The sequence below is a fragment of the Belonocnema kinseyi genome, chromosome 6 (genome assembly GCF_010883055.1).
Source record: "Belonocnema kinseyi isolate 2016_QV_RU_SX_M_011 chromosome 6, B_treatae_v1, whole genome shotgun sequence".
NCBI lineage: Eukaryota > Metazoa > Arthropoda > Insecta > Hymenoptera > Cynipidae > Belonocnema > Belonocnema kinseyi.
Window position 1 is genome coordinate 108631731 of NC_046662.1, and position 14740 is coordinate 108646470.

The following is a 14740-nucleotide window of genomic DNA, read 5'->3' on the forward strand; positions in this document are numbered from 1 at the left end:
AAATGTTGATCGAGATTGGGACGAGGTAATATTCACCGACGAGGCTTCTGTTTAGGGTTACGTGACGTCATCACATGCCTGGACACATTCAACCTCAAGATTCGTGCAGCGGACTGTAAAACATCCGGTAAAAGTGCATCTCTGGGGTTGTTTCTTGAAACATGGGTTTGGGAGATTGCATCTATTCACCTACATAACAAGATGAGAATTGAAATCAAACTGAATGTTAAATCAAAAAGCATGAAAGAGGGAGCTCTTCTTAATATTTTGACACCAAAATCATGTCGATACACCTTACCGACTGCGAGTAAAGCCACCCACGCTTTAACTTGACAGACTGTAGGTTAAGATCGAGTTAACCTATTAAATATAACACACATTTAAGACTGAGAACTCTACGCTTACATAGCTACACGTCTGGGTAAATTTCATTCGGCTAGGTTAGGTTAGGTCAGGTTTTGTTAGGTTAGGACAGGTTAAACCTCTATGTAGGTTAAGCCGAAGCTGAATGAAAATGTACCGCAAACACAACGGGACAACACAATGAGTTTAATTGTGTTACGTGAAGTTAAGTTAGGTTAAGTTAGGTCAGGTTTTTTTTAGGTTAGGATAGGTTTGACCTCTTTGCAGGTTAAGCCCAAGCTGATTCAAACGGTACCGCAAACACAACGGGACAACACAATCCGTTTAATTGTGTTTCGTGAGGTTAGGTTAGGTTAGGCTCGGTTAGATTTATTTCTAGGTTAGGCTCGAGTTGACCCATTCGATGTAGCACACATTTGTTACTAAGAAAATATGCTTCTAGAGCTTTACGTGAAGTTCAATTAATTTCAACCATGACGTGATGGGTGATTTTTGATACCGAATTTGAATTCAGCGCCCCAAAATCCATAGGAATACGTGTGTCTTGTTACCAGATCCGCTCACTTTTTTTTGTGTGGTTGTTATTGAACCAGACAGAAGCCCTAATTAAGCTCTCCTACCAACTCAGCCGAAAAATTTCATGAAACTCCCCGGTAATTCCGAAGGCTAATAATCCCTTGTGAAATATTGAGACCGAGGGTCTCGATTTAACCAGGAACGAGACCCCTGAGCATTTAGCAGAATTCTATCATTTATTGTTCTTCCAATCAGAGTTTTAAAATTTTCAGTAAAACGAAATACGAGAGACATGTTATTCAACATGGGAGTTCGGCACAGAGCAGAATGAAAACTTTTCTAAGCTCTCTGACTCCCTTTGCAGCGAACCGATTCTGCGATATGCCAATTTTAGGAAATCTTTCAAATGACGCTTCGAACCCAGGCCGTCGGAGCTATATTAACTCGAGAGAAAGAAGGGTTTGATATGTCGGTGGCCTTCTTCTCTAAGACTATGAACAGCTGTCAGGAGATATATAGAATTCATACTCGCCTGCGACCACTACCCGGTCCAATAGACAAGTTTCAATACAAACAGGGAAAACTGAATAGAGGAGTCGAAGCGCTATCGAGGAATCCTCACGACAGATTGGCGGAGGGCCCTGAAGAACGCCAGGTTCAAAGTTAGGCGAACAAACCTCAGGATCCCCTTCGCTTTCCACAAGGATTAAACCCACTCAGAATCATGCCAACACTAAAGCAAGTAGGGAGACCTCAAGGGTCCTTATCCGGGCAAGAGCCTCCCAGGGAAACCCTGGAGAGCCAAACCCGACCCCTGGAACTTTCTCCAACACATAAGCTGCTAATCGAGGTCGAAAACCTCCTCTAAAGGAGAAATCGAAACCAGCGGTATCCAGAGCTGCGGCCTTTAAGCCTCCGAAGAAAAGACAACCGGTCCCTCCACCGCCAGTTGAACTCCGCGGACCAGTGCCAAGGAAACGTTGGAGACCAAAAAAGGTACAGGCTCTGGACAGCGAATCCGATGTATCCATTGTGCTCTCGAAGAAAGTACCACTTCCCTCTCTGGAGAAAAGCTCTATAGGTAGACAGCTAGCAAGAAAAAGAGAAGCAGTTACATCACCAGTCGTCGAAGGTGAATCATCTGCCGAGCCATCTTCGGATAATGAGGATTCGGACATCTCGGACACTCCCGTTTTTCGTAAATACTACCGCGTACTACCCAACTTAGAAGGTCCACCCTTTAAAAAAGCAGCTGTCTGGTTAGGCCCGAGTAGCCCTTAGAACGTTTCGCAGCGTAGTCAGGGCCACCAGACTAATAGCGCATCTGAGATTGAGGCAGCAACAATGGCAGATCAAACAGCCCACGAGCCTGGCATAAAGAAACTTAGGATAAAGACTGATTGCAAATTTTTTGTCAGCAGCGCTATTGAATGGATTCCTAAATGGGAAATAAACGACTGGAAGACCTATGAAAACAAACCTGTTAAGAACCATCTAATATTCGAAAAAGTGAAAACCGCTTAAGAACCCTTAGAGGTAATTTTAAAACACACCACAGAACACCAAGGAATCCTCGGTAACGAAATGGCTGACAAATTGGCTAGAGAAAGCATTGAGCGCCCCATAAATATGAAAGAAGCTATCCCGGTCCTACCTTCGGAGTCAAGGTTGATCCAAGTGCACCCAACAATCGTAAGTAGTGAGGACGACGACGATCTCAATATAACGTTGGACCACCCGTTGTCACACTCCAAATCAACCTTTGAGGAAGACCTCCAAAAATCCTTCGTAAAATTCGACCCCCAAACATCGCTAAGTTGGGACCACGAAGGACTAGGAGAAAATAACTAAGTTTCATGCACATACGTCTCCGAAAGAGAGCAAGGTGAAGAACTGCTTGAAGAGTTAGAACTTTTTGACCCGTGCGGCGAATACGATGACGTCTTTTCGGAAAAAGTAAGAAGCTTCCTGGAAGCTTATGAAAAACAAATCACTTAGGAAGCTGATAAAAACTCAGAAGCCAAACCGACGTAAAGCAACTCCCTTGCGACCACAGAATCATCGGGTGGGAAACCCTTTGCTCTCACTCAGCAAATCAAACAGCTACCTTATTTCCCTACTTCAGCTCCTGCAATGGCGCCAGATACCAGATCTACACCTGTCGCAAGTGCCAATATAAAGCCAAACCTTAAGGAAGAGGAAGCATCGGTTAGCGGGAAACCAGGGTTGAACCCACGAAAATTGCAATCCGGAGGTGCATTTAAACGTTCACCAACGAGCCCCTCTCCATTCTCCTCTTCTTTAATCAACGTGGATCTACCGTACATTGACGACTCCTCAAACACAGAGACACTCCTCTGAAACCCCATTGAAGTGAAATAAAAAACGGCTAACTTGACTGAAAACGATTCCAAAATTTTGCATCAATAGACTGAACCCCTGACCTACAAACGAGACGATTACGCGCATTTTATATCGGAAGATTGTGAACCGACGAACCCTATTTCAAAACTCCTCATCGCTACCGAGCGTCTTGATATTTAAAACATCTGGGAAATGAGGCCCAAGAAGAGACAAGTCATGTTCACTCCCCACGGTCGACACTACACCTACTCTGTCACGGCAAAAAGGCGACACGTAGACAATAACGACTGGAAGGAGTGACCATAGCTCTGACCAACCTTAGCATCGCTTTAGAGCGTGACAAGCAGATATCCTGTCAAATGGTCAATTCCGGAGATGCACTTGGAACATTAATTTTTTAAAAATGGCGGAAATATTAACGAGTGTCTCGCAAGCCAGGTCTGCGAGAGCAAATCAGTGAATCTATTCGTAGCTGCGGATTCTGCCTAGTAGGAAAATTACCTACTACCCCAAATGAAATTCGCCACATTTCAACAATACAAGATAACTTTAGCCAGTAATGCATAGTTGTTCCCATACCTGACTTAAAGACTACTACTATAGCACATGCAGTGTCACAATGTCTTGACAGGTTATATTAAGCACTACGCTAATGTCTATGATGACTGGGACAGATTGCTTCCCTTCACCATGTTCGCATATAATACGTCAGTACACGAAGCGACTAATTTCACGACATACGAATTGATATTTGGTTGAGTGGCAAGAACCACAAGCTCCTTTCCTTAAGGCGAACGGCTTAAAACGTACGGCTCCTACCTACGTGCTCTAATAGTTAGGATATCGGAAATCCGCAAAAATAACAGCAACAAATCTGGTAAGGGCAAATACTAATTCTAAGGAATTTTATGATCGTAAGTCTCGGCCCTTAAACGGGAAGATAGGGGACCAAGTTTACGCTTTTAAGGAAGTGAGGGACGGAAAATTCAACAGTAGAGCCACTGGACCCTACACAATAGTCGGATTCACAGAAAGCAATAACATCATCCTCAAAATCGAAACAGGCGATCGGTTCACCAAGCATAAAGATAAAATCAAGGTCGCCCGCTGCTAACTTGAGCGAACCTCAACGGAGAAGCCAAACGCACAATCTGCTTTTTCTCCTAATTGACTTTCGACCAAGTAAAGATTAAGGTATTTTACCACATTTTACGTTTTTTTCTTGTAAGCGGTTTATCCTGTCCTGTACTTCCTGTCATCTCCGATGAAAAGCCCTAACGCATGATATTTTTAGGTAAGTTGGTGATTTCCTACTTTATGATTTTCCTGCTCCAATTGACTTCTTCTGAAGGCCTCGACTCCACCACATATAGAGATACACTGCTAAGGGCCAGCACGGGAGTATACTATACGCATTCAAGGCCTATAAAACGAACCCTCGGAACTTGGAGAGTCTCCGTGTTTCTTGATCTGCAAAAGGTCCAAGAACCCTGGTCTCTTACGAGCGGAAATTCAAACACCTGTCAGACCTATGTATGCTAGGATTCGGAGTACCATGTTTACAAATGATCACCGATTATGGATTTGATGACAAATTCCTAGTGGCCGAATGTCTGAAGAAGGAGGTCACTCGACATGCCGAAGAAATAAAGGACCGCAATGATAAAACCATCATTGCCAGTTTACCCATGGGAATGAGAAGCCGACGAGCAGCACCACTTCTGGGAATTCTAGGAGGACTCATTGAACCTATAGCCGATCTGATGACGTACAGCGACGGTGAAACCCCTCAAAGCAGGAACTGACGAGCTTAACCAGGCCCAAGCCATCATGTCCAATTTAGTTGGCAAGCAAACTCATATAGTGAGGTCACAGCTGGAAGAAATACATGAGCTTTCCAAAAGCAATAAGGAAATATTGATTCGGCACGAAGGCCAAATGTCTCAAAACAACTTAAGACTAGATAGCCTTACGCGAGTCGTTGCAGAACTCAAGCATTCCTCTTTCTCTTTTAACATCTGAGCAGTTGGAACCGATATATCAAAATATCCAGGACCACATGTATTCCAATCTGTATTAGAAAACGGCTCAGGAAGTTTTGACGTCCTACCGAAATTTTCTCACGTTGCTGTGGGAGAATCCCAAAGGATACAAATCTTGCTGAACCGCCGAAACATAGATTCATGTAAAAGGACCTCTTATCACATGATTTGTAACAATAACTTATCTGTTAATGAGAATTCCAAGTATCCATCATGTGAAAGCGTGTTACTTTGAAGTCCTTTAAAAGTAACCTTATGTAGATGCGATATCCGAGTTACTCACAACAGAGAATCAGAATGAATCCATATTTACTTTCTGAAAGGATGGCTCTACTCCTTAATTGAACCCCGATCTATTGTACTAGTGTGTCTTAATCAACGAAAATCTCGGATTGACTTAGACAGGATTAGCATAATCCAAGTCGCGCCAGGGTTTCAACTGAAAACGCAAAACAAGACTTCTAGTGGAACATGGAGCTCTACTCTCAGAAGAAGAAGGAAAAATTCCACAACCAGGAGATGCCTCCGCAAGAATGAGACCTTTTCTGCAAATGAAAAATCTTGGATGAGCAAGAACAGCAAGTTTCTCAAATGAACCTACAACACCGGGTAAAGGTCCACCACTTCACGCTGATCAATGGCATGGATGTCTATGTCGAAATCTATGTCAGCCTAGCTCTGCTCGCCATGAGCTTATGCTTGTACTGCTGTTATCGACGTGTCAGAGAAACAGTTACAACTGTGCGACGTTGCAACCGAAATGTTTCTACTAAAGATTCAAACAAAAGTGGGATCAACGACGATGTTGAACAAACCTTGGAGGACTCCAGAGGAAATTTCCTTAAAATCGAGCCACCTTAAACAACCCAAATTTCATCAAAAAGCATGAGCAACTCTGCATAGGAAAAGACCCCAGCATACATTAATGTTAAAATCGGTTACCCACACCGCCCCCTGGGGTTGGGGGTGGGAGCAAGTTCGAAATCTTAAATAAGAACCCTTATTTTTTATTGCATATTCGGATTCTTTGGATAAAAATTCGTATGATTTGTCTAAAATATTTTTCTCGTTTCGCGATATATGGTACTGTCATCGCCGAAACTCAATTTTTATTCATTTTACTGTTACTGATAATGCACGCTTACGATTCTGCAATACATTAACAATAAAAACAAAAACATTTTTATTTTGACATGACTGACCACGGAAAATGCCAAAGCGTATGTCCGTTCTTGAGAAGTAATTATTAAGTAATACATTTACATTAACAGTGTTTCCTGAATATTCCTAAATTTTAGCTCGGCCATTATTGTAGATTGAGTTTAGCGGAGGCTATGGAAAAATTACGCAGGTGTTTACTTTTTTCTTTCCTTAAATACAATAAATTAGAAAAAATACGTTTATGACATAACTCATTTTAGTTAGATCAAATATTATTCCGAATGCTACTTTACAATGGAGTATCTAACCGGACGAGAAAAAATTGAAATGGTTCTGGTGTATGGAGAACCTGGAAGAAATCTTGATAATGCTGTCAATCTCTACGCTCAGCGTTTCCCAACTAGAATTGTGTCACGTACTTCATTTTATCGTACTATTACAAAGTTACTACCGATGAATGTGTTCAACCTAAGAAAAATACCCGTACACCAACAGTCACTGGAAAAAGTAATAAAATTGCTATATTAGCTCTAGTTGTCAATAATCCTCACGTGAGTACGCGAGAAATTGCTCGTGATTCCGGAATGTCTCAGAGAAGTGTTTGGAAAATTTTGAACCGTAATACATTTCATCCGTATTATTTCTCTTTACATCAAGAACTTTATGGCGTTGATTTCCAAAATCGGGTAGTTTTTTGTCAGCGGTCACGTGAACAAATACAGCAAAATCCCAACTTTTTTCGTTACGTATTATTCTCTGACGAATCGCCTTTACGAACCATGGATTAATAAGTGCAGTGAAGCCGAAGGTCATCATTTTGAGCACTTACTTTCATTAAAAGATGTTTCCCTGAGTACCTCAAATTGTGAGGGGCGAGACGACTCACGTTAATCAAGCACCTCAAATCGTGCGAGGCAAGGGTACTCTCGTTAATCAAGCACCCCCACGGGGAACAGAAAACTGCTACGTCCACGTCATTGTTCCTGGGTTACGCTAAAAGTAGTAGTTTGTTTTCAAAACTTATTTCGAGTATTGCAGAATCGTGAGTTCCCAAAAAACCCAAACTACTCACGATGTCCCATTGCGACTCAAATTTGACTCTCCCCTTGGGAGAGTCGAAATGCTGCCTCTAGACCCACACGAGCCTGTAACTCCGGTCAACAGCTTGATGCACACAAAAATTTTTGTTGTTGTTAATCTTCAAACTTGAACTGCATCAGAATTAAAATTAGATACCTTTAGAATATAAAACTCAAAAATTAAATAATCGTCTGCAATTCTATGTTAAAAAAAGGGGGGTTCAGAATTACACACCATCAAAATATAACTGAAATATAAATGAAAGCATTAAAAAAATAGTCTGGAATTTTAGAAGTTGTTTCGTTCAATTATTTTTTATTCAAATGCTCAATAATTTACACTCATAAAATGGAAGCTGCTAACACCTTTCAACTGAACAATTTGAATTCAAATGTAGTTAAGCTGTTCAATTTAAAAATCTCAGAACTTTTGTAGATTTTAGAATTCAAAGATACAGATTCAGTTCTAAAAATATAATCTACGTCATCGTTTTTAATGTTCTTAATTGAAGGATCAATCAATGAATTTAAATAGTTGAAAATTATACCATTTTAAGCAATTTTAAATTCTAATAACAGCTCAAAATTTGTCAAAAATTGAAAATTCGCTGTTTAAATCCGAAAATTTTTATTCTTTTCCAAAAATTCCCAGTTCAAATTCATAATTAAATGTTTTTAACAATGCCTCGTTTCCGCGCAGAATAATAAATTTGTTTCAAATAAAATCAATTTTCCATTGAGAATCGTTATTATCCTGGATAAATCCCAGTTCCCACTCAAAATTTTATTATAAAATCTTCAACCATCTACAGGGAAATTTACCTTTTTAAATTCTGATGATTTACAATTGAGAAAGTTTTAAATTTGTCCGCAGTTTGACACCACTTTTTTTTAACGGATCTCCACGTTTCGAGACCCCCTGAACCCGAAAATCAAGTATTTCCTATGGCGTCTGTCTTTCTCTTCGTCCAAAAAAACAATAATTCTCGAAACAAATTAACGGATCAAATCAATCTTTGGCACGCTTCTGTTTTTGGTCCTAATCGAAAGGACGAGTACATTTATCAGCTATTTTAGATAAAAATTGAGCTCGCACACTGGTTTTCTCAAGCGACAAGGCTATCATCACACACTCAAACTGAGAAAGCACGTGACTTCAAACATTCCTTTAAATGATTAGGAAACTGAAAATAGCTTTGAAATAGGCGATGTCGGTAAATTGAATAATTTTCAATCGCAGAAAATCTGATAAAGACGAAACATCACAACTTTAAACATACTGCCCGCCCCGTAAGTGGTAACTGCACAATGAAAAGGAAAAAAAACAATAAGTGCTTAATCGAGAATTTTTCAACGACGCAAATTGCGAACTCATTATGCAAATTAGCATCCAGTCTACGATTCAAAAGGAAATTTTTTAATTCCCGGTCAGCACCGTGAAATGTCGTACCATTATCACTGTACAAGTGTACAGGTCTTCCTCCCCTTGAAGAAAATCGCTGAAAGGCGGCGAGGAAAGAGGCAGATGAATAATCAGAAACGAGTTCTAAATAGACAGCTCGTGTACAACAACAGACAAAAAGCGCAACGTAAGTTTTGTAACTCTTTCTGCCACGGTCGGAAGAAAAGTGAACATTAAATGGGCCTGCATAGTCCACACCAGAATGTGTGAATGGACGATATGGGTTACTCTAAATTCAGGTAAGTCCCCTATAAGTTGTTGAGACAACGCCGCTCTCTCACGTGTGCACTCCAGGCAACTTTTGATCAATCGTTTAACCAAAGAGCGAGCTTCTAAAATCCATTAACGCTGTCTGAGCGTATTTAAAGTTAATTGCTGACCACCGTGTAAAGATCGAAGGTGAGCATGCGTCGCGATAAGCTCTCTTATGTGGTAATACGGCAAAATGATGGGATGCTTCTCATAAAAACTGATAGGAGCATGCCATAGTCTTCCACCTAACCTTGAGAGATTGTTGGAATCCAAAAATGGATTCAAACTTTTTAATATCGAGCTCTTTGGAACCACCTTATCTTCTTCGTTAAAAGCTTTTATCTCATTAGAAAAGGATTGTGCCTGGACAAATTTAATCAAAAATATAACAGCTTTTTGGATCAATCACATTAAGAGAAATTGTTGAAAATTTAGGTTTAGGCTTATAAATTTTTGAGTGCTTGAACACAAAGGCATCAATAAACCTTTTTCAATAGGCCGTTACGCGAAGCAATCTTGGCCAAGAGGATAATTTAAGCATCAAGTTGAATGGACTTCTGATCACACTCAAAACATGATGACTCTCTAGTGCCCGCTGTTCAAAATATGATTGCGAGGGGGCTGCGTGGCGATATTCAGGCCATTTTGAGAAATGCAAAGTTAACCAAGGTGGGTCTTGCCACCATGAGAAATGCCTTATCAGTTTTTCCGGCGTGACTCCCCGAGTAGCGTAGTCGGCTGGATTATCTTTAGTAGAAATGTATCGCCATTTCGCGCGAGGTACCAGCTCATGAATTAGGGAAACTCTATTGGCGACAAACACAGGTCAATTGGAAGGATGTTTTCCTAACCAAGTCAAAACTGTTACGGAGTCAGTGTGACAGTAAATAGGTATTTTATCCAATGACATAGTTTCCAAGACAAACTTAAGTGTCTTAGTTAGCAACGCAGCTCCACGCAACTCCAACCGAGAAATTGATACATATTTAACAGGAGCTACTTTAGATTTAGCCATTAGTAGGCAAACATGAGGCTCCTTTAAATCTTTACTAAGAATTCTAATATAAACGGAAGCTGAATAAGCTTTAGGCGAAGCGTCAGAAGAGCTTTGAAGCTCGAACTTAGAGTTTGGCTGCAGTTGTCGTGACCATCTAGGGATTTGAAGTGCTTCTCATTTTTCCAGAGAGCTATGATAATTTAACCATTGAATTCTAAGATCAGCAAGTAGTCTGTCGCCCCAGTGGAGTTAACGCAGCCAAAGTTCCTGCATTAAAATTGTTGCCTTTATTATGACTGCAGTTATCCAACCCATAGGATCTTATAAATTAGCTATTAATGAAAGAATAATCCGTTTTCTTGGATTTTCGACTAAAGAAGAAGTCACTTTAAAAAGAAATGAATCAGAGTCAGGATCCCAAAATAAACTTAGAACCTTTAGCTGAGCATCCTCCGCTAATGGAAATTCGATAGCACGTTCGTGTTCTCCCGAGGGACAATCTTCCAATAGTTAGGGTTCATTTGTGGCCTATTTTCGAAAATGGAAACCGCCAGCTTCTAATAACAGTGCGATGTGATCTCCAATTCATAATGATTAAAACCAAATCATTCAGAATCTTAGGACCGATGTGAATAGGAAAATTCAAGGAAGAATTATTGGAAGTTAAACTGGAAGCGTTGAAAACAACCCTCAAGTTAGTAGTGGAACTGCTTCCTCTTAGGATAGGGTGATGAGGCAAATACACTGTTTGTGGAAAACTATCCAATTCCTTTTCTTGAAGAAGTTCCATGTGTCCAAGGCTTTCATATTCTGATAAGAAACTGGAGTATTGTAACAATAATTCCGATTTCTCCGATAAACGACAAAGTACTTTATTCAAAACTATCTAAGCTCTCTCCAGGGATGCGCCTACTTTTATGGGAGGACCGTTTTTGAAAGGTAAGCGTACCATGTAACGTCCGTCTTTTGTTCGTTGATAAGTCGTGGCGAAATACTCATCACAAAACATTTCGTCACCTATCAAAGTATTTTTAAAGGGAACTTCCTCCAACTCCCAGAACCTGGTTAAGTCTTAATGCAAAACTTCTGCTGAAATAGCCTGATGTGCTATAACTAAAAGGATTTGGATCTTCTAACCCTAACTCTTTTAATTGATCTCTCGTTAGATCTTACGAGAGGAGAATATGATGTAAGGAGTAACAATACTAAAGCTTGGATGTGGACTTTAGGACAGTTCTTTTCTGTAGGAATTAAATTAAATTCTGCTAACTTTCTTGAAAAACCAATAACTCCTCCAACCCCATATACAACTGCTTTAATGATTTTGTAGCATGGGCTTAATATTTTCATTGCTTTCTCGGTAATAAAACAACGTTCAGATCCTTGGTCCAGCAAAACTCTAAATCTTTTACTTCTTCCATTTTCGGCTTGGAAGGAAATAACAGCCGTAGCGAGTAAGATTGAGCGCGATAAATTTGGATGAGAATTCAGAAAATGAAGCGAAACTTTATCGTCTGCTTCTTTAAGCGCAACATGATTCACCCCCACCATCACGGTGGAATTGTCAGGATCATTTGATTGTGACGCTAGAGAACCTGCAACTGCCAATTGAGAAATAACCGATGCCGAAGTAGTTGGTGGTAAGATGGGATTTGAATTATAATGATCGGAATGCAACTGAAGTTCTATCCTTTATTTGACAGTAGCCATTGTTAGACTGGCTTTTCCAATTTTCTTAAAATTGGTTTCACTGCGTAGAGTCGCATGAGAAATATCTTATAACTCAGAGAATAATGGATCCATTTTAAGAAAAGGAGAAATTTAAATTGTCAGTAGCTGGTAATTCAGCTCAAATTAAAAAGTCTTACTTCGCAAACTAAAGAACTGATTTACTTTAATTTTAATGTGCTCTGACAAGGAGAGCAAATTTGAGTGTGCATCAAAGTCTACAGTACAGAGTGTTTGGAGAAGGACATTGCCTTACAGTACGTACGAAGATGTTATCACCAGCTTATACCCTTGCTATGTGACCTCAAGCCGTCATATTTTCCAACCTACTTCTTGTGCTTTGACTTAATAAAATTTCTCACTATGGTCTTTTCTGTATCAATTTTACACTCTAGAATGTTTTTTTACGACCTTCTATCCAGCTCGAAGGACCATTTGTTTAACTTTCATGTTTATAAATAATTAATTTTGCCAGATCAGGAATAGACAGAGAACAATCGTTAGAAATAGTGAATAGTTCAAGTTTTATTTTAAGTGTAGAATACTTGGTACACTAAGACCATTTTTCAGAACCACACTTATGACTCAGTCGTTTATATGAACATTTTCGTAAGATGTAAGATTTAATGTCTTTATTGAGTTAATCACTTTACTTATCCAAAAAGAACGGACAACAATCTGTCGCGATTCACTGGCGATGTCGATAAATTGAATAATTTTCAATCGCAGAAAATCTCATAAAGACGACACATAACTTTAAACAGTTTTGAATATGAAATTTATAATTACTAATTTTAAATGAAATGGCAGATGTTTGTAAATATGATATATCTTCTCTTTTTATTATCGAAAATTTTCAAAATGCAGGGGTTCAAAATGAAATATTTTAATGTGAAATTATATTTCAAACTGCATTTTATAATCCCTATTTCTAGATGTACGCAAAAAAATTGAAAATCTAAAATGGAAAATATTTGAAGTGAAAGATTTTGAAATTACGCTTTTTGAACTGAGTGATATGATTGAGAAAGTTCAAAATAATTTATATAGTTCCTATCGGACGTTTACATTTTCCTTTTTTTCATACTAATAGGACTTCTGAACTAAACCAGGTTAAATTTTAAACGTTAAAATTAGAAAATTTAAAAATTGCAATTTATTTTCGCAGGGATCTTCATTTTTCCGAATTTGACAAGTTCGTGCTTGTTTACTTTTTTTCGAGTGCGCGTGATTGTTGCAAGTCTGAGCACGATGTCTGTGCCACTGTAAACATCGATCTTGCACGTTTAATATATCGTTATGGAATTCTCTATAGTTTTGGAAATATTATGGAAAGAAAATCTACTCGATTGTGTGATAATCAAGTTTGTCAAGTAGAAAATTGTGTAATATGCGGCGGTGCCGACGGAAAACTCACAGGTGGACCGGATGGCCACAACAGAGTTTGGACTGCGGCCGTAAAGAAAAAAGATGATGTTTACGCTCGCATCTTATCATTTCCAGATCATGGTAAATATTTCATACCTTTGATCTCTTTTTTCAATTATTTTCGCAAATCAAAAATGAACTATTGGAAGTTTTTAACTGTGCTATATACATATAATTATTCAAGTCTTGTTTTTAATTAAGCAGTATTTTTAAATTTTCCGCAAATATTCTAGCTTTGTTATGTATTTCCTGTTGATGAAATTATAAAAATAACTATTTATAATATTTAACATTTACTTTTGTTTACCGCATGACATACAATTGCTATATTAAGTATATCAAAGAGATTTCAAAATCTTAATCAGATAATAATATTAAAAAACAGAATGATAATAATGTAGAAACAGAGCAAAAGTCTCATGATCATACAAATTTAAATAGTACTAACTTGAGATCTAAATTATCATCGAACAACATCATGTTGTTGTTTAGATTAGATAGATAAAATCGTAAAATTGACCGGTACCATTGGATTCAGCAGGTCAAAATACATAAGATTAACTGGTTTCGATTCACTTCACTTCGAGATCACATGAATCTAAAGCTGAGGATGAACCAATAATTCTTCCTTACCCCCCCCCCCATCTAAACAACGCGAACATCGACCACGCGCACCATTTAGGTACTAAAATCGAAACTATAAAGCAACTAAGAAACGCGTGGGCATACTAATTAACCAACCGCGAGCCCATGGTCTAGCGGAGGCGACAATGCATACATTGTCCCACCTGCCATCCCCTTCTCTCGCTCTCGTTTGGTGCATAAATTGGGTATAAAATGGAATTTTTCTCTGATTTTATTAAACATCAATCACGATTAAGACACAATTCCAAGATTTCAAAATACATCAAAAAAGCTGCAAGTCTTTTAATCAATTAATGGAGTCATTAGTTAATCTTTTTTAAGGACTTTAAAATCTTAGAGACTGCATTTTTTTAAAGGATTTAACAGTTTCAGAGGTCTTAGGAAAATTCGAAAACAATTCAAATCTTGAGAAAGTATTTAAAGAATTTGACAATATATTTTAAATTCTCTGAGACAATTAAAAGGGAAAGAAAATGATAAGAATGGCACGTAAGAAAAATGGAAATCATATATGGGGCATTATTCCTCAACTGCCCCAACTCAAAAAGTCATGTTTTTCGATTGTCTTTAAATTCTGGGAATATGTTCGCCTACCCAACATTAGTTAATCCACAAACTTATAGACCAGGATTACCAACCCTCCCCAAGTGAGGGGGGGTTGAATTTTCAACCCCAATGCCTGCAGGGGTAGTATCAAACGCCT

The 14740-nt window shown here is 38.8% G+C and overlaps 1 protein-coding gene across 1 annotated transcript in view; it reads left to right on the plus strand.

The window, feature by feature from the left end:
- The window catches only part of LOC117174603 (putative sodium-coupled neutral amino acid transporter 11), a 341087-nt gene extending 327856 nt beyond the window's left edge, over positions 1 to 13231 (plus strand). Inside the window, exon 8 of the mRNA XM_033363835.1 lies at positions 13133 to 13231. Within this exon, the coding sequence (XP_033219726.1) occupies positions 13133 to 13156 (24 nt within the window). The 3' untranslated portion in view covers positions 13157 to 13231. The remainder of the gene's footprint in view (positions 1 to 13132) is intronic.
- Positions 13232 to 14740: the final 1509 nt, after the last annotated feature.